This window comes from Apteryx mantelli, chromosome Z (genome assembly GCF_036417845.1).
Source record: "Apteryx mantelli isolate bAptMan1 chromosome Z, bAptMan1.hap1, whole genome shotgun sequence".
Taxonomy (NCBI): Eukaryota; Metazoa; Chordata; class Aves; order Apterygiformes; family Apterygidae; genus Apteryx; species Apteryx mantelli.
Genome location: NC_090020.1, coordinates 13,037,913 through 13,062,611, shown reverse-complemented (window position 1 = coordinate 13,062,611; position 24,699 = coordinate 13,037,913). Strand labels below are relative to the sequence as shown.

At 37.1% G+C, this 24,699-nt stretch overlaps 1 protein-coding gene across 2 annotated transcripts in view; it reads right to left on the bottom strand.

Annotated features, from left to right (window-relative positions):
- The window catches only part of FSD1L (fibronectin type III and SPRY domain containing 1 like), a 35,917-nt gene that overhangs the window by 6,435 nt on the left and 4,783 nt on the right, over positions 1-24,699 (bottom strand). Inside the window, exons 2-12 of one of the 2 annotated variants that reach the window (XM_067315339.1) lie at positions 24,519-24,614; positions 23,468-23,599; positions 18,224-18,325; positions 14,852-14,874; positions 12,341-12,462; positions 9,306-9,515; positions 8,867-8,965; positions 6,997-7,123; positions 4,960-4,992; positions 1,034-1,131; positions 310-561 (exon numbers count right to left, since the gene is read on the bottom strand). In XM_067315339.1, the coding sequence (XP_067171440.1) occupies positions 310-561; positions 1,034-1,131; positions 4,960-4,992; positions 6,997-7,123; positions 8,867-8,965; positions 9,306-9,515; positions 12,341-12,462; positions 14,852-14,874; positions 18,224-18,325; positions 23,468-23,599; positions 24,519-24,614 (1,294 nt within the window). The remainder of the gene's footprint in view (positions 1-309; positions 562-1,033; positions 1,132-4,959; positions 4,993-6,996; positions 7,124-8,866; positions 8,966-9,305; positions 9,516-12,340; positions 12,463-14,851; positions 14,875-18,223; positions 18,326-23,467; positions 23,600-24,518; positions 24,615-24,699) is intronic. The other variant, XM_067315340.1, reaches the window with a different exon arrangement.

The window sequence follows — 24,699 nt, the reverse complement described above, 5'->3', positions numbered from 1 at the left end:
AAAAACCTGCCCAGCAAAAACACTGATACTTTTCCAGGGAAAAGTCTCTAAAACACATTAAGTACAGATCTTGTCAAAGTCCACACTGCTGAAAAATTCTCAGTTAGTTGCTCTGTCACATAAATAGTAGTGTCATTTGACACTACAAGCAATATTACACAAAGTGCTCAGTCCCTTATTTTTGTAAAGGACTATCAGTCAAGGAGTAACACTAATGCATTTACAGGCTATTTATAGCCTAGTATTGCTTTAACTTGATAACTTTAGTCAGATAATTTTTTACCTAGATTTCATAAAACTATAATTTACCTCCATCAAAGTCGCAGTACACTCCTATTCTGTCTGGAGCAGGTATATCTAGAGTCCTGGCTTTATTATTATGTTTTGCTGAAAACGTGGTTTGCAGCCAGTTGTTGATATGGATGCACCAGCTGGAATTAGTCTTTCCCAGCTGGTCAAACTTCCCCAGGTTTTTATATGCTACTCCCACGCTGTAGGATTTGCAGTCCTTCTGGGCTCTCACCTCCCAGTAATGCTGTCCACTTTCAATAGCAGTGTCTCCTACAAAAAAAAATAAAAATAAAAATAACCCCAATATTTAGGTATACCTTAGTGTTTGCTCCCTTGCAGGCACCTGAGGTCTGCTCAGTTTCAAGTTGAAGACTTAGAAATACAAAAATATCTAAAACAAACAAACAAACAATCTAATTTACAAGTAAATAGGATGATACAATTTTAAAGTAGAATACAGAGGCAGTTTACACTTACATCCACTGAAAAGAGTTATATTTTACATGAACCCACACTCAATAGCAGTGACTGTCAGTCACTAAGAGCCTTATAACAGAGATCTTAAAGACCTGAAGACATATGTTGTGGCAGGATATTCTGGTGTTGCATAGGCATAACTACATCTGTGCAGGACAGCATCAAGTTCACAGCCTTGAATGAATTCAAGTTTTCCTTCAGATTCCTACCAAAGCTGCCCTTCCACAGCACTACACACCTACTAGAAGTGAGAAGTTCACCTTACCCAATACTGTGTATGATTCACCAGTAAAACGATCTCTGCTGCCCCTCATTAAGGATCTTGAACTAAAAGATGTCCTCTTTGGAGATGGTGTACCACTTCTAAGGAGGAAAGAACGTGCAAGATTTGCATGCTATTACAGAAATGCAAACTAAAGAAGTTTTTCCAAGCAAGATTCAATTAAGCTGCAATAAACATACAAAAAAAAAAAAAACAAAAAAACTGAAATGACAGCCATTAGCTGCACTTAACACCTAGCAGTAGTGAGCTAGTACACATGCAGAAGGAGAATGGAGAGGGAAGAGGTAACAGCCAGAAGAGATGTCAGACATTGTGGTGAAACAAGTCCAGAAGCAGTTAAGAATGGAAACAGTAGAAAAAAGGCAGATGTGTGGCACAGTTCGAATGCACGTCTGTATAAAACTTAGAAACCTAAAGAGTTCAGGTGGCTGTTTTTCTGCCTAAGACTTCTTATCTGATTCTTATAGCTGATCTACAAGGTTTATTAGAATGAATCCACTGCTGATACTCAATGCAAAGATGCCCAATTACTTTCAGTATCAGGGAATGAGGAAAGTAACATCAGTTATGTATTCAAGGTAGGTTTTTCAGCACATGTAGGGCTTGTATAAACAATGAATGAAATCCCAGGAAAAAAGTGCAACTCAAATAATGAAGAACTTCAAAAAGAGTAAAATAGTTTTATTTCGAAATACACACACTGAAGATGATACAAAAGCCAAGAGTATCAAATCCATACACAATTTATAAGGAAAAAAGAAGGTGAGACTTCTGAGTTTTTAATGCACCACAACCCTGGTTTTATTCCTAAAAAGATCAAAAGTATGAAAGGTAGCGATTTTATTTGGTTACATTCCTATTTCTTTTAAAGACCACAGAAAATTGTTTCACAGTAAACTGTGCTGAAAAGCACACAACAGCTCTTTAAGAGTAGTTATCAAATTTAAGTACCTAATCCCAATCAAGAAAGGCTTACATCTTCTAATCATACTTTCCAAGTATGAAAGCAATAGCAAAATAAATGAAGAAACGCTTTGCTCTGGAGAATAGTCTAATGAGGAATCACTTGCAAAAAAGAACAATTTTAACCTAATGAGTTTTTTAAAATTTTACTTTGGTTATGGCCTCAAAAATAATTTCTAGCAGTAACAAATTTTAACTTCTCAGAAGTGACTAAGCAGTCTACAATTTAATTTCATTAACAAAAATTCTAAACAATATGAAAAGCAAATATTGCGCTGAAATGCACAGAGGAAGTCATTTTTAAATGCTCATCCCTTGTAGTTTATCATACGTTAACCTTTGAAATGTTACCACAAAAAAATGCTTTTTCTCCAGCTTTTCTTAAACTTCATGGTATTATTACTATCATGTTACAACTACAATTTGGCAAAGTTGTTAACTTAAATATCCAGGACTGTTATGGTGAAATTTAGTTTGCTTCCTTTGATTCATTGAACATGGATTTCAAGCTTTCTAGAATTGTTTTCAAACAGTATTTCATAAAGAGACAAAAAAGTGCCTTTTGCCCAATACCATCATTACCATGAAATGACATGGAAAATCAAAAGCTGAATGGCATAAAATTTTCACACAGAAGTATGCTAGAATCTCTGGTTTCACCCACATAACTAAATTTCTTTTAACTCAGTTAAAGAATCCTACAAGAAATCAATGCCTTCATCGCTGAAAATATTGCTTTCTACCTTAACATCCCTAATTTAGCATATAAATTTGCCAGTATCGATCAGAAGCCATGTAAGCTTCTAAATTGCTTGCAAGAGTTACATGAAAAGGGTAAGTGCACGCTACGCAACAGTGCAGATCACATCAAATGCTCTTGAATTATGTTAACAGGGAAAAAGCTGTAGTTTACTTACCAAAAGAAAAAGAAGCAAGCGATTGCATGGAAGAAAAACAGCAAAGCCAAAAATTAAAGCATAAATTAGGTGAAAACACACTCATTGAAGATTCCACCCTACTTTAAATATGCCACCACAGAGACCATTCACTTGCACTCCCGTTTAAAAAAAAACAAAAACAAAAAAAAGACTTTTTTTTTAGATCAGGTACAAATGAGTTATGCAGAAAGCAGTGTGGCCATTTAGAGAAGCGCCATTAAAAAAAAGCAGGTGCTGTGCTAGCTTTTCCACAACATTAGGAAGACATGAACCAGGTCTTCAACACCATTTACTTTGTTCGAATCATCCGTAAATGGCCACTGAGTGGGCTTTCTCCATTCAAGTCTAACAGCCTTTAACAGTTCAGACAGTGACATTTAGCATTTGGCATAAGAGTTTGGAAAAACAGCATGTATTTTTCAATGGTAAAGTCTCTCTTCCAAAAGAAAAAGGCAGGAAATTTCACAGGAGTCAGTTTTGTGCCGATTTTCTAATATAGTGCAACAATTTTCATTAGCTAGAATAGTAAATTGATGCATTTTGTCACTATTCAGTGACAAAATATTCTAGTCTTATGATTAGGATTGTCATCTACAGCACTGCAGTTAATTGTAGTTTTCTTACCCATTTCAGATAAGAGCATACATTTTAAGCAATATGTTTTGTCTTTCAGAGAAGAAAGCACAAGAACAGATATTTGAAGTTATATAGAGGCTTTATTCCAGTCTATTAAATCTGTTAAAGTTATTTTGGTGTCTCATGCGCATTAGTGTCTTCCCAGGCTTTGAACGTCACACACTTGATGTTTAACATACAAAACTACACTCCAGGATCACCTTTTTGTCAAGCATGGAGCCAGCATCAATTTTTCCCTCTAATGTAAAACATTTGCATAGATGCTCTTACAGGGAACAAAAGCTTTCTGCAAGAATGAAAGCTCATCTAAACCTCCTGCTAGAAAACATCAGCCTGAGATGCAAAGTTGAACAGATGACTGTCTTCTACAGAAGCAAAGGCCATAACCAGAAAATGCCTTTACTGACAAATACAGCAAGAAACAATGTGCAAGACCATGTTTGTAGAGCACAGTGATATACAAGACAATTTTAAAACTGAATTTAGCAGAACTGGGTATGCTTCCTGAAGTAGATGATGTGCAGTGCCTTAGTTCAAGAGCTAGTTTTCCCTATGCATACAATTCATTATTACTGATCTCTTTCAAAAATTATGACTGATGAACACAGAGTAAAGCCTACAAGAAATTAAGAACTTGTGCATTTGGTTTGGTCCTGCAGCTTCTAAATTGGTGATATTACAGAAAAAGAGCAAAAAGAGGGAAATCATTTTTCTTAAAAAAAAAGTTAAAAAGTTTATATTGAAAACAATTGCACAGGAAAGAGCAGTTAAACATTTACATTTTAACTGCTTTTACATACTGAAAACATGATTTCTCATTTGAATAGGTGAGTCAGTATCTAGACTTGCCATGAAGTTCAGCCTGTTTGAAAGTAAAACTCCATGCTAGTTGATGTTTTATCTCTGATGTTTAATGGCAGGTGTAGCAAGAGTTCAGTGGCAAAAAGTATTTGATTCAAAAGTAAGAATAAAAACAATTAATTTAAACTCACAGAAAGAAACTCTTGACTGCACTTGTGAAAAATCTAGCATGCCATCGTGTGTCAGAAGGCTCTAAGCCTCAAAGGCCTATAAGCAACAGGCATCTTCATACTGCAACTTGAATATATAGTGCACTCTTACTGCAAATCAGGTCCCACGCTCTAGGAAATATCCTTCCAGGAACACTATTTTCTAGTCACTGGAAAACAGACATCTCCATGACTCCAAAATAAATTTCTAAAGTATTTTAGAAGCATATATGTACTGCCTTAGTTACTGACAAAGGCTATTAGATTGCTTGATCTAGGGAGAGATAGAAATAAAGGGAAAGTACTGAAGATTGCTGCAAAACTAAAAGCTGGGTCCTAGGAATAAGAGGTATGTTATCACCTTTTATTGCTCTTCAGTACAGGATTCTGGCCACTGTCAGACAGAAACAAGCAGTTATTAACAATGGTTCTATTAGATATAGTACATTATCCCCAGTTTTAAGATGCCACTAAAATCTTTCTACCATGCCTCTGGTAGTTACATAGCAATAGGGGAAGTATTCGTTCATAAATTATGCCAATCCAAGCTACCCAAAAAGGGCAAAGTGGAAACCTAAGAGCTTGATCATGCTTGATCAACTAATTGTCTTTGAGGAAAAAGTCACTGCTCCTGTGGTCCAGACTGGACAAGTGGACCATACGCTGCATGCAGTACTAGTTCCAACAGGCTCACAGCCGGTGAACAGCACAAAGCCTGGCCACTCGTCGGTTACTCCTGGCATCTCAACAGTGATCAATATCGGTCAACATTGGTTCGTAGCTTTAATAGCAATTGCCAGGATGGCAAGGACTGCACTCTCAGCAATTTGGGGGGCCAGACCAGACCAGACCAAACCCAGGGAGCAGGCAATATGCTGGAGGGCAGGACTGCTCTTCAGAGGCACCTCAACAGGCTGGAGAAACAGGCAGACAGGAACAGTGCCAAGGGCAACACAGCCAAAAGCAAAGTCCTGCCTCTGCGACAAGAGAACCCCATCCCGCACCACTGGCTGGCGGATCCCCAAAGGAAGAGCAGCTCTGCAGAGCAGCAGCTGCGAGGCTGCTCAGCAAAAGTAGGGGCTGCAGCACGCCCCTACGGCGGCGACAGCCAGACACACACTGGGCTGCACCAGCAAGACAGCAACCACGAGGGCAACGAAGCCATCGTTCCTCTCGTTCTGGCCCCCGTCAGACCATATTCGGAGTCTTGTCTCCAGCTCTGGGCTCCCCACGACTAAATGGACACTGACGTGCTGGAGCAAGTCCAGCGGAGGGCCAACAGCCCTCCAGTTAAGGCACCAGAGCGCAGGAAAAGTCTGCGACTATTGGGTTTGTTCAGCCTCAGGAAGACAAGACAGGATGATCTGATATCCGATTTCTGCTTTCGACTACATAACACGAGGGCACAGAGAAGATGGAGCTGGACTCTTCTCAGACTCTGACAGGTTGAGAGGCGCTTGTCATGAGTTGCAACACAAGAGATTTCTATCGGTAATTAGGGTATTCCTCTCCTCCCCAGTAGGGTGGGCTGGAACAGGGGCTCAGGGAGGTAGCAGATTCTTCATCCTTGGACATACTCAATGCTCAGCTGAACAAAGGCTAGAGCAGTCCAATCTAGTCGGCCCTACTTAAAGCAGATTAACTTCAAAGGTCCTTCCAACCCTACTTATTCTGTAATTCTGAACAGTAAGCACTTAGTGCTTAATATGCAAGAAATAACCCAAAAAGAACTTTGATGAAGCTACTTAAATATTTTTCCTAGATAAAAATACTTGGAAAATATCTTTAAAGCCTGTAATTTTTACAGAAGTTATGTTCTATTATCAGTGTCTTTTGCTATTGGTTTGTTTTATTGTTACCTTTTCAAAGAGAGCTCTGAGATAAATTCAAACAACCTCCTTTTGCACTGTTTATTTTCTTTTACCTTTAGCTTTTCAAAGAGACACAACAGCCAGCTCATTCCTTGTTATGGATAATAGGCAAGCTGGCCACTCACCCGGTATTGGCCTGCAATACTACTTAACAAAGGATATTAGAGCTGAAGATCAGTTACTCTGACATTTGCCTTTTGCACAAGTTTTTAGCACCTTGAATAATACCCTAAAACCTATTTTTAAAAGGCTTAAATTCTACTTAATGTTTAAAAAACATTTTAAATGGATTCCATAATAAGCTTCTTAACATCTTCATTCTTTATTTCCCTCCCCTGTAACGAACATTTTTTCCCAGAGAAAAACATCAAGTCAAACTTCCTTCAGTGTTCCACTGTTCTACCAGTCACATGAGTAACCAGAGAGATGAAAGTGTTTTTATTTTCCACTGCTCCCCCTTTCCCTTAATTGCCAGGTAAGACACTCCAGGCAATAAAAATCTTTACAAGCTAAGTCAGAATTCTTACCTGCCTTTATTCTCCTTTCCTTTTATTTTTTCTTGGCCTTTGCCTCCAGTAGGATCCCATTCAACATAAGTATCTTCAACTTTCAAGTTCAGATGAGACGAAGTATTGTCCAAATTGAACACAAATGCTGGCCAAGACAAAATAGGAAACAGTGAAAAGATGTAGTGGTCTTTTCTCTTGATGGCTGCTTATACAAAAAACTAGCAATGTTGGAAAACTTCCAGCACAGCACTATGCAACTTAACAGAAATGGCAGCTTATTAATCTGATACTTACAATCCAGGTAAAGAGCCCCTCAAATAAAGGGCAGTTATTTATCTTCAGCCTACAGCTTATTAAATTCGACCATTAAACCAGTGTTTTCTGCTATCTGCAGCCTATTTATAATTGTATGAATCTAGGGAATGATTTAAAACTATGCTCATTTTCCATACTCTACAGCCCTGATTCTCTAAAGCGTTTATGACTAATAAGGATTTTTAAACTTGGAGAATACTAAATTGACAGGATAGTACATACATGGATATAGAACTGAACTGTAGAGCAGGCTGCAGCTATTAGAACAGTAGAGCACGCATGCAGCTAGCAGACTTTGTATTACCTGCAGGCAAATCCTTCATCCAATGAAAGAAAATTAATAGCATGTTGAGTCACTTGAAGACATTTACAGCCTATTTTGTAAGTGTCCTAATATCAAGTATTACAGGCAACTGCTGAAAAAGTATACTTTAGATTTTGTGAATTTGGAGCTCAACAGTATGGAAGTCTGAAAAAAATAAAGTAGGCACATGGACCAAGCACAGAATTTCTGTGGGCCAAGTATTAAAGAAAGTGAACTGGATTCAGTATTAAGGTGCACATGCACACTGAAATTAACATGGGCAGCATGATAACCACCTAAATAATCAAAATCAGAGCTGTTTCTGATACTAGAGTAAGGAATGTAAGTGAACGGAAGTATTGAATTCTGAACACCATACAGTGCCTGCTGCTTAAGAGTATTTAAAACAAATTAAAAAAATAAAATAAATTTAAAATAGCTTTAGAAGTTACCAGAACACACATAAACTCATGCAGATTTCATACAGTTTCGTTTTTAATGAAGCAGCATTTACTAGAAACAGAATTCATGTTTTAATTAGCTCATGCTTAGCAGTCATCTTGCCCTTTTTATCTTGCCACAGTGAAAGCATCAGGACTATCAGATTTGTCATGATAATAGTTAAGATCTGTGTTCTCTTACAAAGCATCAGTTCTGCTTCAAGAGCAGAAAGCATCACAGATTTTTTTCACCTAGTTTATTTACAACTGGGTATCAGGAAGCCACCACTCTTGGATCAACTGATTTTAACACAGTGGCTTAATAACCATAGGGATGTGAGGTTGTTTATCTTTTAGATACTGACCATGATCAGAATCTATAGCTACAGTGTTAAAAAATGCTTTCAGCACCTTCTATTTACAGAAGGCCATTACCTGTCACATGCTAAGTACTAATCATCAGCCAGCTACACCAACTGCTTAATGCCATAAGCATCCAACTGGCATTCAGCCACAAAGTTAATCTCCTCTTGCTACATTCTCAGCATGATCTAGTGGTAGATATCAAATACACAGTCCAAAACGATGCACATCAGGCTCTCTTGGAGAAAGTTACATCACTACCTCTTTTTCAGTATCTGGATGCTAAAAGAACCTGCCATTTATATAGCTTTATAACAACATCCTTCCTAATCCTTTAGGAAAATGGTTGCCCAAGCACTGCTGAAATATGGCCTTTAACATACAGGTTCATATATGAAGGCAGGACTAAATTAATCTATGTGCAAGGTTTTCACTACATCTCAGTTTACAGCCTTTCAAATCTTACCTTTGGTCTCCAGAGTCACAGGATCAGAGTACTCCCCTGCCACAGCCTTGTTGCAAGCTTGTACTCTAAAGTTCATATACTTTGTATCAAATTTCAGACCTAAAAAAGTGGATGTTTAGAAACTTGAATTGAGATTAAATACAGACAATCATAACAAGACTACAGTCTACTTCATATAACTGTTTTATTTATTTCAATCCGCATAAAACAAACTCAAATACATCAGCATGAACTTAATTTACCACTTTTTTTTTTTTTTTTTTTTACAGAAAACCTCAAACTCAAAACATGTGGCAGAGCCTTATTTAAACAAAGCATTCAAGATTAATATGAAGCAGTGGAAGCTTCATTAAATACACAAAAAGAACTTTTTTACAAAAGTTCTAAGTGTAAACAGTTAGATCACTATTCTTGTTTTTGAAGTATAAACAATCTTTACCCGATAATGTGTATTCAGTAGCCTTAATATAGTCTACTAGCTCCCAACATTGTTCATCTTTTACACGAGGAAGCCCATCAAAGTTGGTTTTCCTGTATTCCAGTACAAAGTGATCAATTCTGTTGTCTTCTTCAGGCATTCTCCATGACACTGTTACACAGTTATCAGCAACCAGACACGCTGCAAGATCTATCTCTGGAGCTTTAGGGACTGCAGAAAAGAAAATAGACTGAATATTAATTGGCTCTCCCTGGATTACAGATGACAGAAGTTGCCTTCAGCTCAGTCACACAATCCTTTTAGGGGATATATTCCATTAGCAAAGTCTGATAAAAGACTGAGCATGTCACTTTCACTTAACACAGCTTATAAAATGGGAAAGAAACATGCATTAGCTCTAGAGTTAACTTTCATATCACATTTTCCAGATGTTTGTGTTTTGTTAGAAAGTTGGGTTAGTCCTCTGTTGGAAGCAGTAAGAAGCACATGCTAGAGCACACAGGACTTACAACTGTGAGCCTACATCTAGAGTAAGAATATTAAATAGAAAAAACATTAAGGAGTTAACTTTATCTTTGAGTCTGTGGAAAGTATATGCAATTGTAGCCCTCAAACAGTATTACCACTTAGCTTTCTTCCAGCACTATAGGCAACCGTAACAATGTAATGGTTTCTTCTCACAGTTTGTCTTGAAAGAAAAGGAAAGAATTCCTGAGATTCACAGAAAAACTTCCTTTTCTTTTTTAAAAAAGATAAATATCTATTCTCAGGAAATCAGAGCACTTAAGTCACTGGACATGTTTTTTTTAAAGAGAGACATTTACACACTTGTAGTAGTATCTGAAGTACAATGGGAAGACTTTTGTTGACTGAAGTCAAAAAGAAATGCTTTTTTGTTTACAGTTTTGGCGAGGAAGGGTCTGCAAAAGCTTTATCTTTGTTTCTGCAACAGCTTGAAAGAGATATAGAAATGACCTCCAAGTCAACATATCAGGCAAGAATGTCAAGAAAGTACAATACTGAAACATCTCTGCAGGACTGGTAAGCTCACAGATTTCATTTGTCAAATATCACCACATCTCATAACACTCAAACCCTCACTTGTATACTGTTTCTTCTGCAGAGTTATCAATGCTCCAATGACCAAGTCCTAATTACAAACTTTTCACCTTTACAAGTTGAAACTACTGTTTCTTGAAGAGGTTGATTGTACAGCAATTCCCCTGCATTAAAATTAATGCAAGCCATTATAGTTAAGAATCACATTTAGAGGTGTGTAGCTACAGCAGCTCCAGAAGAAGCAAAAGCCTAGTTTGCTTTATGCACCATACTTCACACATTCCAGTGATTATTTGATCAAATATTTTAAACCTAGCAGTTAAGTGCTACACTCAAGTGTACCCTTCTTCCCTGTAACCGAGCAGGAAGCACATAAACTGGCATAGGTTTAAATGCTTGAAAAAACTGTACAGAAGTGACTGAAGTCAAAAGCAAGTTCTAATGAAACATTCAAGTGCATCTGTCATCAAATTTCAAAATCATCCAACCATAATTTATCAATAATATCCCTTCTTAAGTAAAAGAAACTAAGATGAGGACAAATATTTCAGAACATATACAAGCAAGTTTAAGCACCTATTCCCATTATTTTTGTCACGGTGTAAGGCACCAGATAAATCTTTCATATGTTTAGAATGACTAAGTTTTCAGCATCACTCTGCCAAGCAGTGTTCAAATGTATACACTACCACAGCACCAAACCTGTTTTCACCTTCCTGCAAGAGATCTTTAGTATCTCCTGATGTATAAAAGTCTATCAATGATCTGTACAGTTCTACCTATTATAGTTTGAGCTGTGGTAAATATCATCAGGATTCAACAATTTGATAGCTTGGAGATACATTAAAAGGAATCAAGCTTGACATCAGGCAGTTGATTTTGTTTATAGATCAAAGGTCCACTTAATAATTTAATAGACTTTCCACACCTTTAATAAGGAAAATGTATGTTTAACAGGGGCCATGCTAAAGAATATCCTCATCTAGATAAAAGATTTTGTTCATACTGTAATCACACCTTAACACTTACTCATATTCCCATCAAACACGTGCACTGATCAGCTTATCTAGCTTGTTCCCTTATCTATAAAATGCAGAGCTGTGATTGCCATCCACAGGCCAAGAATAGAATGGGAATTTCTGCCTGGACACACTGCTAGCTGATCACTAGGAATAACATTGGTAATTCACTAGGCCTGTTACCACATACTGTATCTGCATCATAGAAGGCAAATGGGCAGAAGTGTAAGCTGATACTGCCAAGTCCTTAACAGATTTGGAGTGATTAACATCCCTGCCAACAGTATTCTTGCCAAGATATTCTTGGTAAGAGTCAAGGGCAGAGTGGTTTAAATATGAAGGAAATTTGAATGAAGAGACATATACACTGGAACACCAGGTTTAGTTCCGTTAAACTGGTAACAAATAGGAGTGTCAATAATGATTTTGTATTATGCTAACATCAGAAATTTCACTGCCCTAGTTTATCACTGTCTTGTTTTAGACCTTTTCACTGTCACCTTGAAAAGTGACATGTTAGCTGACAGTTCCATGTATAATATTATTGAAAATTACTGAAACTGGACTCCAGGGTGTCACTAAAAGCTTGAAGCTAGTAGGTACTGTCTTAAGAAACTTAAAGCATCTCCAGGAAATACAGAAGAACTGACACCTCAAGAATGTATTTAAGAAAAATTACCTCTTCTAGGACTGTCAGAAATTGCACAAGACAGCTGAAAAAACATTGTATGGAAAATGCACTCTCACTTATAAGACTGATGTTTTTTGAAGTGCTAATATAATGTGAAAATTAACACAATAAAACCACAAAATTACTTTAACCAGGTATTCAGCTTAACATCCAAAATACAAAAACAAGTTTAGGTACCCTGAAAAATTTGTTCATGAGGATGTAGGAGTTGTCACTACTTGAATAATTTACTACATAGAAATTCAGTGCCTTGCATACAACTTTACCTGGCAAAAACTTTAGAGCCTGCAGTATCCGCCTTTCCAGGGAGAAGTCCACCATTAGATGAGTCATACTATCACTGACCTTTGGTTTCAGAGAAATACGGAATGCTGAAGCCATTGTAACTCTAAAGTCAAGAAAACAGCATTAGCAAAATACAGTTTGCATTATTTAAGTACTATAGTCACTTTCAAAGACAGTAATCAGATGATCTGTATCATTAATTTCAAATTGCTAGCCAAAACACTGTTCTCCGATCAAAGACCAGCACACTTTTATAATTATTTAATGTTTAGCAAAGATTCCAAACTACAAAGCTTTGCTAACATGACTGCCTCACTAAAAGAATATGGTGTGAGCTCCCAGTGGTTCCATCTTACTAGGACAAAGATACTCAGAGTGAATGGAGAAAAGCTTTAAGCCTTGTCTCTTCAGTGGACCGGAATTTGAGTTCTTTTTCACTAGTGAAACAAAACTAAGAACAACCATTTCACACAAAATCACTAAGTACAAAAAGACTAAAGCACTGAAGAATTGGCATTATGTATTATATACTCTGAAATTTTAAAGTAAAATCTTTAGACTAAAAACATACAAAGACCTTCCCACTAAACAAGATCCACTTACTGCCTCCCAACTGGGATGAGTTTCAAGTGTTAGGTATTACTCAGAGGGTATTTATAAATACCAGTGAAGAGGCTGAATATTCTGATTTCACATTCACCTTTTGCCTTATTTGGGGATGAAGAAATGTCAGGTTGCAGACACCATATTGTTTTGCAATACATGCAAGTACTGGATCAGTCTTACAAGAGACACTGACATACAGTACAGTTAACCACTCCTATTTCCACTTCTGAAATGTTAGCCTGGTCTTTATTGTGATTACTCCTACAATAGCACCCCCATTTTGTATAGGCTGATCAAACCAAAAGGAGAGCAAGTCTCAGATTTATCTAATTTTTTTTTATCTTTTAAGACACCAGGCCATGCAGTAGAATTTCAATAAAATTGAGACACCACACAGGTCCTCTCCCTGCTTTAAAAAGATTCTTAGCTAGAAAGCAACATACACACCACAATAAAGAGTCAATTGTTAAAACCTATATCCGCTTCACACCCACAGATCTGTGACATCTTTGGAACACCTAATGCTTATCACTTCCTGTGAGCTACGAACAACTAAGTACTTCACTAGTATATATGAGTGGTTGTGTGTTAACTACAGTTATATCAAAGAATGGTGAAAAAGATCAAAATTTTAGGCAGAGACAAGGGGAAGGAAATAACATGAGGCTGGATAGCAAAGATATGAGCATGCTAAGAATGACAAAAATTACTATTTCAGAAAATAGAAGACAGTTATGACACTGAAAGGAACATAGAATAAAAACAGGTCAAATCATTTCCCAAGATAGAGTTGACTTTCTGAAATCCAGTATGGGCTGCCTATTAGATTGCACTGTTCATTCAGACTGTTAGAGCCAATATTTCACCAAGGAAGAGTAATTCTTTGATTAACAATAACAGAACATTGAGTAGTCAACTACAGATAGCTTTTAACTTCTGTTTAGGTGCAGAGATTATACACAGCACCAGCCACAGCTGGTTCAACAGCATTCTACTACAGAACATTACAACAAACTGGAAGGAATAAGAGGACATTTGTTCTTGGTCAAAGTGTCGGAAGACTCCTATCACTGCCACTATTGATATGATTTGTTAAGGACTAGTTCTCTACCTATGGAGAAGCAAAGACTAATTCCTCTAACAATTACTAATATTACTATAAATTTCAGAAAAAAGATGGATTCCTCCCTGAAAACCTGTAAATTAAAGCAAACTTATCTGGTCAATGAGTAGCACACGCTGGAAACACCCTGTGGGCTGTCTCAAAATATTACACAGAGCATGTAAGTTTTCTGAACTGGAAGATCAGAGTCTCAAGAGCACAATTATCATTTTTCCAAGTGAAGAAAGATGGCATTAGCATTTATTGTGAAGCAATACAATTTTAGCTTTCTGAACAATGCTTTGAAGGAACAAAGAAAAACAACCAGAGATAGTGAATTCCTGACATCAACCCTAGTGATGTCACCAGAAACATTTTAACAGCTACAAGACTTTACATTCAAAAGGAATATTAGCTAGCAAAAGCTCATCTTAAGTATTAAGAAAAGATCAAGGTTCTATCATAATTTAAAGAGACACAGTCAACCTGAAACATTATTCCATTAAGTTTTGCTGTTGCAGAGCTATATTTCCCTGTGTTAAATACATCTTTCTCTTTTTTAAGGTATGAAAGGCCCACAGTCAGCAAGGAACAATACTAAAAGTTAAAAGAATACAAGTTTTCACTATTCCTTCATAAGCTGTGATGTCAACAGGAACATTTAGGAAGGAGTAAAGAGTCAGAATGAATTTGATTTAAGTTGACTGTGTCACTTCAAAAATAAACGCAGTTTCAAGAACAAGATTAATGCAAAGAGACAAAAAGTGTAGACTTTGTACTGTACCTATCTTTGATCTGTCTGGCAGCCTTGATGCACATCAGGGAGAAGAGAGAGAAGGTAGTTAGTGTTTCTGTGCAAGTCTCAGAGGCAGTAACATGCAAGAAGACTGAGAATAACCTCAGAACTGTGGTGCTCAGATTTGAAGATCAAAATGAGTTTAACATTTGTATCAAAACAGATTTTCCCATAAAGCATAAATGGTACTAGTTAGAATTGCAACAGTGGATCACCTGACAGCAAATAAATCTCAAGAGCCACACCAAACCAATTCCAAATTACTCCTTCCTGAGTATAACTTGTCTCTTTGAATTTCCCTGCCTCCATTAAGTTATTTTTCTTCACATTTCAAAAGAGATAAATGATCAAGTTCATAAAATTTAACTAGCACAGTACTTTCAGCGAAATTGTAAAGTGTTTATGCATGGCATTTCTCCACACCAACTTGTTTAAGATGTATCTTGACAAGTGAGGAAAAAATGTGACTTGCTTTCATGTTTCCTCTGAAAGTTACGGTACTACTCAGATAATGCTTCCTAAAAGGTTCCTCCCCATATGACTATATTCAAAATATCACAGAATATTGGAGTCTTCCACAGCATTTAAATGATACCATTGAAGCAGATACAGAAACAGTGATGGCATATTTCAGAGGTAAGCCTTCACTGGCATTTAGAAAGACAGAATCCCCCTCCTTTACCAAGAGGAACTGCAAGTGTAAAACAAAATGTTATTGCAGAGAGTTAAGCGATGGCTCAGACCTGCTGAATCCATGTTTGGAGTTAACATTGCTATTTGATCTAACATGCCTGAACAAGAAACATCAGATAAGTTACAAATTTAGAGTACTCCAAAATATTTTATTAGCTATAAAGCACACTCAAGTGGGGGGGAAAAAAAAAATCACAATTGCCCCTGCTGTAAAACCATTTTTATATTCTCAAAGCAGAAAGTGCAAAAATGTTTAGAAATAATTCAGCTTAAGGGATAACTTTGTCTTAATATAAAACAAAGCTACTGTAGAAACTACTAACAGATTCTCCTATATGACAGCTGTAGACAAGAAAGCACTTCTTACAAACTGAAGCCTTCTTCATAATTTCTACATCTTGTGGAACATTTGGTACCCAGGATTCAACGAACAGTCCCCCGCAAGACAGACCTGAACTTAACTCCTTTGAATTTACTTTGTTTCCAAGGCCACTGACAAGGAAGGCCCATCTCAGGTCAGCCGCACAACACTGTCAAACTACATCCTATCTAGCCACTAAACCTTCCCTTGTGCTGGCATTCATGCTCTTCAAGATGAGCTTATTGAGGGAATGATTCCATCAAAAGTCTAAGAAAAGAGACAAAAAAAAGAATGCTTAGTTTTATGCTAATTTCTCTTGAACTGAATTACTGCAGAAACTAATTAAAATTGGTACCAATAAAAAGGGGTTGGGGATGGAGCTGTCCTGTCAGCAGCAGCTGGTATTTATATTAGTTTAGAGGTAGCTTTAGCTAGCCAACAGCCAAGGCAGTATTTTCTTAAAATGCATGACATAACCGAAGCACATTTCCAAGGTCAACTTAGTGTAATGCAAGTTTCAAATCCTAGAGTTAACTGAATTGGGTTTTAGTATCTTAAGCCTCAAATTCTAAATGTTAAAGAAATACTCTCCCAGCAAGAGCTCAAGAACAATTTTCCTTAGAATATTTGATTGAAAAAAGCATTAGAGATGACCTAAAACCAAACAACTTGCAATGAATCCAAAGCAACATTTTGCATAGTGCTTAAGAGCTAATTCAGTCATCATACATCACTATGAGAGGCCAAAAAAGACAACTCAAACTGAAGTGTTAAGAAAAACACTTAGTTTAGAAATTGTCATTCTTCAAGGCAAATAAATCAAAGCTGAGACTCAAGAAGCAAGCAAGACAGCACAAAAACATGTTGCTAAAAGGTATAATTCACACATTAAGACAACTTTCCACTGTTTTGAAATAATTTGTGCCCTTGCTCCAGCTAAAATGCAGAAAGGCAAAAGTAATTGGGTCTTGGATTTGGTGTGGCTGAACCTGCTACTAATGCAAGATTTATTATAGCAAGTTACACTAAACAGGGCCTACCTGTACTGAGGTAAAGTACTTCCAAAACTATTTTATTAATTTGTAAGTATTCTCCTCCAGTTAGACACATTTTCCCTCTCATTTACAAGTCTGCTGTGGTAATGCACACATCATTTGTATTAGAATCACAATGTGGGGCCCCCAAACAGGCTCCTGTTTTCACAGTTCACAAATACATTACTAGCTTTTGGGGAATACAGTAAAAGTTGCCAAGAGTTCAGTTTTGTAAGATCTTTCAGAACAGCTACAGAGTTCAAGGTTACAAATTAAAAATCCACACCTTGAATAAAGTTCTGCAAAATAAATGCATCTTGTCATCTATGGATGGCTATAGACACAATATTGAGACACTCAGCAAGTGTCATGTAATAGTTTAGGGCAACTGACAGGTCCTTTGCCAAAGCTTTGAGGGCTGGCCATCATTTACATTGTAAGTTTTGGTTCTGTCCTACACAGATTTATTTCACCTTCACTTCCTGGATTCGCTTACCTAGCATCAACACAGATTTACTTAACACTGATGGTTAGCTACCCAGGAGACAGCATTCCTTTCCCTTCCCCCTCACTCTGAGTAAGAAAAAAAAAACTATTTGTATTAACTACCATGAAGGACAAATTAAGTTTGGCCTCACAGCTGAGCACAAAGTCTCAAATTCTTCTGGTACCTGTGGTTTTAAGTGACACTGGTACTTAAACTGAAGATGAAACAGGCTAGCATAGTAGTCTGCTTAAACTGTGACTGAGCATAGGCTCTGCAGCTTGCAATTGTTTTCCCACTGCAGACCCTACACATCCACAATGCAGCAATATATATCTCTGATTTGGTTCCACAATGGGCAAAACCAGAAATTGTCCGCTATGGGCATTCCCAAGCTGATTTCACACTTCTGATGGAGTTACTAAGCCTGCATGGATGTATGGATACTGCAAGCTCCTAGTGCTAATTAAACTACAAAAAACTGACTGAACTTCAGTTCAGTCATGCACGTTCTGTGGATCCTCAGTCACAATAAACCCTGACTACTGTTTAAAGTTCTCTGAATACTGGACCTACTTAGACCAGCTTGACAAAAGCTATTTTAAAACTGGTAAGACTATAGTGCTTAGACCCAGTAGAGGATTAGCTATATTTTTTATATGCTTCATCATCCTTACTCTCAGCACTCTTGACAAACCTGTACTGCCAGGCTCTGCAATGCAAAGGCTATTTAAAATTGAGACAAGCATCAGCACCTGCCTTATGCGCAGCAGTTTAATGTTTTCTACCTTTGAGAATTCCACAGGGTCCTTTATGTCCAGTGACTGTGCAGCAAGTTCTAGCAGTTCTTCAGAACTCTCCAGGGCATTACTACACTGGCTAAGTTGATTCTGAAGCAAAAAAGAAAATATGAATAATTTGATGTATTTGCCTTAAACAGTGGTTTGTAAGCTAGCAAGAGTAGAACTACAGGCTTTGCTATGCCTTTGTAATACTTAAAGTTACCTTAGCCAAACAAGGCTATTACAACTGATACATACTATGTTAACTAGAATTCTACTGTGTCTGACAAGTGAATATATATACACACAGTGCATCCTATAAAATTCATGGAGGAAATTGTTGAGCAGATGGAGCTTACATAACTCAGATTTATAAAGCAAGATTTCATTTATAAACCTATTTCTCCCAAAATCAAGATTTCGGAAGTAATGGCTGCTTAAGCCTGAGTGCACCTACATTTATTTGTATTCACAAAACTGCACTACATTAGTTAACTGATATTGTTTAATGTAACAATAACCTTGAAGAAGAGAAACTTCTTTAACCAAGATTACCCAAAACTATCATTAAACTAACATTGAACAAATAAAACAGTCCAGTGTTTTAACATAACATCCAGTATTGCATACTATTGATACATCCCTAAAAAAAGAGTTTTGAATATAGTACAGGGTCCTAAGCATACTGCAGGTCCAACAAGATGCACATTCAAACCATAGTCCTGCCAACAGCTTTTGTATTGCCATTTGATCTACAGGTATTTTTCTAACCACATGATACTTGTGTACCATAGTCTGAGAACAAATCACCATCATGTAATTATTTTTCTTTGAAAAAACCTTCTAGGAAAAAACTGAAACCTGACCTGAACTAGTCACTGTCTCAAGAGCAAGTTACATCAACTTCAAGAACAGACTGCCCTCAAACACTTCAGAACTGTAACTAGTTTTGGCAAGACATTAAATGTACCTCAAACTTAATGCTCAAGGATAAAACAGCAGCAAAGAAACAGTTTAAAAGATAGACATTTATACACAGTTTCTAGAAGACTTTTGGAGCATGTGATTAATGCAAGTTGCCATTCATCTAACACAGCTGCTCTCCTCTTTGGAGGATATTCAAAGCTGCAAAGTCAGATACAGTATGATACTACCAAAGTGTCCCAAGCGAACACCTCAAAAAAAAAAAAGCAACAAATGCCAGAAGCACATCCAGTTTTCCAGAAATGACATGGCAACTAGATGCTTACATTAGCATCTCACTGACAAGCGTCAAGATCTTAGAGTGAAAATAAACACTTTAGTGTCCTAAAATGAAGCAATGTATTTTCAAAGTTCCTTCTATAGGAACTGAGTATTTGGGAGACATCAGTCATAAAATTAAAGATTTATTCTAATCAAGCATTATGCAGCCCTTATTTTTCAAGTTACCACTTAGCAATAGCATCTAATCAGCTACAGAAGAATCTCACTTCAGCGCAAGCACTTTAAAGGGACAATAAATTAAGGAAGTCACATCCTTCAAACAGCAAGTTTAGACCTATACATAACATAGTTTATCTTGGTTCCTGCATATAAAGTTAATTTTCAATCCCAATCTAAGATAAGGATTTGGATAAATCCAAACCCAATACAACACAGTTCATCTATTTGGTTTGGTCTCTTAGATTCACTGTTACGAAAAGCACTCATTGCATAGATCCTACAGTGCCTCAGTTCCAGAGGAAATTTGCTCTGTCATCAAGTAAAGAGAATGTCCCTTGGGGATGCAGTTGGATAACAGCCTCAGCTGAAAGACAAGTAGGGATCTTAATGACTGTGTCAGTCATCTGTAACATTCCACTTGACTTCATCCTCTTCTGATTTTAAGTAACAGTTCAGCTGTTCAACACATGGATATCAGGCAGCAATTCTTGATACAGCTGTACCACACAGACAAGCTTTCAGAACTTGGTTCAATCACACTTGAATTGTTAATCTAATCTGATAAAAATCAATTTAGCTAACAGAAAACTTCTATACGGTCAAGGCAAATAGCCGCATGAGTGTCAAAATGGTTTCCAGTTCCAGAACACTTATTTGCAAGATGAACATTATTTTTTCTTGACTATAAATAGAATAATTGACGCAAGTCACAGCTGAATTTTCATTGACAGTTGTTCACTAAGAACTATTTATTCCTCAAGTCTTTTACTTCCAGGTGTCCCCATGGACCTGGGTAGGCCTCTGTCTTAAGCTCTGACCAGCCCAGGCACACTTTGGAAGGAATTTCTAGCAGAGAAACAGATTCCTACCTCTGTGGGTCAGCAAGATTCAAGAAGCTGAAGACACTCTTGTGCTCAAGCACTCTTCCTATAGTTTCAGGTTACAGTTTTATTCACCAGGAATATGCAACAAAGCAAATAAGCCTGCAGAATAATTTGTAGGTTATCCCCTTAAGTGAAACAAAAGGAATCCAAGTTTTATTTGAATTGTACAGAAATTCAGTTGTCATTACTTCCCAAGTTCTGAAATTCTATCAGTACTCAGGGAGGGTCTATTTCCTTGCCTCTAGACCCTCCATCCAACAGTTAAGTCTGCTGTCTCAACTTCTCAGGACTCTTGCTCAACTTTTAAGGTGAACTCTTTAGCTTGTTCTATAATGAGTAGTTTACCACTCTGCAAATGTTCCCCTTCAACAGCAGATGACAATGCCTTGTTTCCACTGGAAAGTGTTCCTCAGACTGTAGGTACCCTGGAAACTGATTCTCCTCTCTGCGTGCACACACACACGGCACATCACTGTTTCAGGTGGCAGGCATTTGAACAGAAGACTAAGGTTAATAGCTCTTATCTGTTAGTGTTTTGCATCCCAGTTTCATGGAGGCACCTGCCAAACACTGTCAGGAAGCTGGTGAATCAATCAATATACACTGGTGCATTCATCAATACAAACTGCAAAACTCAAGATAAATTCAAAATTTTTTCTCAACATTTACATATAAAAGACTAGAGTCATTAAGAATTAAAGACGAGTAAGACTTGCTATACTACCAGATACACTAGCAGAAACAATACTACATCAGCGCCTAGATGAACATGGCATAAGGAATAAACAACCAGCATTTTAAAATAATTTTAGCTGGAGATAAAGGAGAACAACAACAGGTGACCAGGGTAAGGCTGGCAGAATTAATCTGGATGTGGGATTAACAGTCACAAGAGATGTCTAAATTAGTCAAAGTACAATAAAGTTAAGGATTAGAAACTTGCAATGAAATAAACACTGTCACTAAAAGAGAGAGAGAGAGAGAGAGAGAGAGAGAAATAACAGTGGTTGCTCCAAGACTGAGGGGTGGCATTTGTTCTACTCAGAATACACTAGAGACCAGACAATACTCCAGGCTGCTAACTGAGAAACTCCAGAAGGATCTAAAACAGACAAAGGAGTGGGCAGGGGCAGAATGAAATTCCAAGTAAAGTGAAATTGAACGTAAACTAGAAGAAAAAAAATGGGTAGTCAAACAGCTGTGCAAACTGTCAGTTAAACAAGAAACACTAGGGATACCTCTGTAAAGATCTATTACATTCTGACTAATGCAGCTGTTCAGCAATGTCACATTGCACAGGATAGAAAGCTTTTTTCTTTTTTTAAATCTCATGTTTGATATGAATTCTGTGTCAAATTGAGCATGGTCACTGAAGCAACATTCCCCTCTTAAAAGATGGGATGGAATATACCAAAGAATCCTCCTTACAAGTTCAGTAAGCTGAATACCTTCGTGCTCCAGGAGTTTCCTCCACACTTTATCCTGGAGTAAGACACAGCCCTGTTTTATAAATGGAAAATTACAGCAAGAAGCAAAACTGTTCTGAAGGATACCATTTGTGAACAGAATTTGAAAAGTGAAGCTCAAGTCCTACTCCATAACTGTAAACACTAGACACTTAGTATGAAACTTTCAGGCAGAGAGCACATCCCCCATGTCAGTCTTTTCATTCCTGTAAGCAAGCATTAGCACTGCTACAAGAGAGCTGGAAAGCATGAAATAAAGCACTTAATTCCTTCAGTTGGAGGAACTGGAAGATTTGCAACTTTGCAGGAACCCTGGCACAAAGGCTTGCATGTCAATACCCAGAATGCTCCATTATTTCAGGGTAGAACTACAGAACAAACTGAAACGTTAAATCTGTTTTAATGTTCACCCAGAAGTTCTGAAATGTTTTACACCCACAGCCTTTAAGTGTGGACACAAAAGAGACCTTCTAAGGAAGCCTACGGAATTTGTTTTAGGAAGCAGTTCCTAAAAGTTGTTTAACTGATTAACAGGAAAGCTAAGGGAATATGAAGTTCTATACTTTAGCAGTAAATACCTTTACTGCTTTGTGCAACTGAAAAGAACTAGGCAGAACTTAATTTCTTATACTCCATTTTAAGATGGATACAAGTAGGACTGTAAAAAGAAAACAAGCTAGAGAAATAGCTTCTGTTTGAAAGATGTAAGTTCTCCTGTGGTTCCACGGAACAATAATGTACTAGTCTTTCTGAAAGCTAAAGTTAACTTGCTACAAGCTACTGGAAAAAATACAGACCTTACACCTATTTCAGAAAGCCACATTTTTGCTTCTATTTCTCTGAAACCTATTGCAAAAGATTCTCCTACATTAAATTATAGATCTGTATAAAAATGGAGTTCATATAATAGGTTTAGTAGCAGACACCAGTGTAACACATTCCCAAACAATTTCCAAGTGTGCAGCATCTTCCAGAGTGTGTATATAAGTCCCTAGATATTAAGAAGTGAAGATGACCAGTTCTGTCAATAGGATGCTGGCCCTTGTGCTTAACATACCTGATGTCACTCCTGACTCCAAGTTCAAGCCTTAGGAAATTACTTAAATATATCTGTATGTTCAGGTGCTGTTCTACTCTAAACTGGAGAAAAAAAAGCAAATTCCAGTCCAGATGCCATTTTTTAGTTTGAAGGTAGTAAACACACCCAAGGCCTGCTCCTATGCAGGCACTCTCCATCTGTAAGCTATGGATAACACCACTTCCTTTCTGCATAATGTTAAGATAAACATGCCAGAGACTATGAATTACCCTAAGAGAAGGAACCACATAAGTACTTAGATCAAAGAACACACATTTACCTTGGTTATATTTCTTTCAAACACATCCAAAATAATCACTTACAGTTAAGACCTAAACTAGCAGTTTAAATTTGTTTTTTTTTTAGCTGCAAAAGTTTACTTTAGCTATGCAGTTACCTGTAGAGCTTGAATTTTACGAGCCTCTTCTTGCTGAATAGTGTTGGTCATAGTCCCCTTCATCTCATCCAATATGGAATACAGACCATCAAATTCTTCATCCAACTCAGTCATAACGTTAGAAGAGTTGGCCTAAGAGAATTAAAACTGTTGCAATTAGTATTAAAACGAGGCAGAGTAAGTAGTTTTTTTGAACTGAAAATTATACTGTCTGCCCAAACATACCTTGCCATGGCCACTATGCACCTTACCTTCTCATTACTCCTCACTTTATCAAAGGGAAGAAAACATTAAGAATGATTGGCATCTCCTAACTAGACTTACATCAGGAGACTGAAGACTGAAATCCATGGAAGACTGACAGTGATACATAGAAACTTGCACAGAACAAATGTATTTGGCAACTTTGTTCAATGCCACAAGACCTTCATTTCTCTCTCATTTATTGCTAGATGCTTGTAAAGAGGTAATTATCCAGTACCATAAAAATGGTTTCATTCGACACTATCTAATCTGCATTCAAGAAACCATCATAAAGGTCTGGGGGATGATTTCCATTTCTATAGTTGGCTTGGCATCAACAAAAGATAGCAAACCACACTGCTCATTGATAGGAAAAACACACATAAACCTTGTTCTGGAGCAGAACTTCTAAGAATTAGATCCAACTTTGACATAAACCCAACAATCTGCAAGTGTTAAAAAGGAAAAGAGCAAATAATTCTCCTTAGTATCAGAACAGTCCTGTTTTTCAACCTGCCAAACAGAATAGAACTTTTAAATAGAACTTTTGAAAAACAGACTACCTCTTGCAAATCAAGTCTCATGATAGTTTTTCACAAACAAAAGAAAACCCACACACATCATTCCTTCCAACTGGAGACAGGCTTCAAAAAATAAGAAGTTTTTCTAGCTGGTTCCAGCATGAAGATCTGCTTTAAACTCAATTCATACAGCCCACCTCTTGGAAACTACGCACAACTTTCCCGTTTTCAGTCTCATAACGGTTACCTCCCCTCTCAGGTGCAACCTTGAGCCTTAACATACATACCTGAACATTTTTTATTGTATGGTTCAGCATGTCAATGAAGTTGTGAATTTCATCATTTTTGTTCGCTAGAGTAGAAACAATCCTTTGCAGAGTTTCCTATAATTACAAAAACAAGTAAGAAGTTGCAAAAGAATCATGAAATTTTTTAAACCATCACCATTTCAACATACATTGAAGTTAT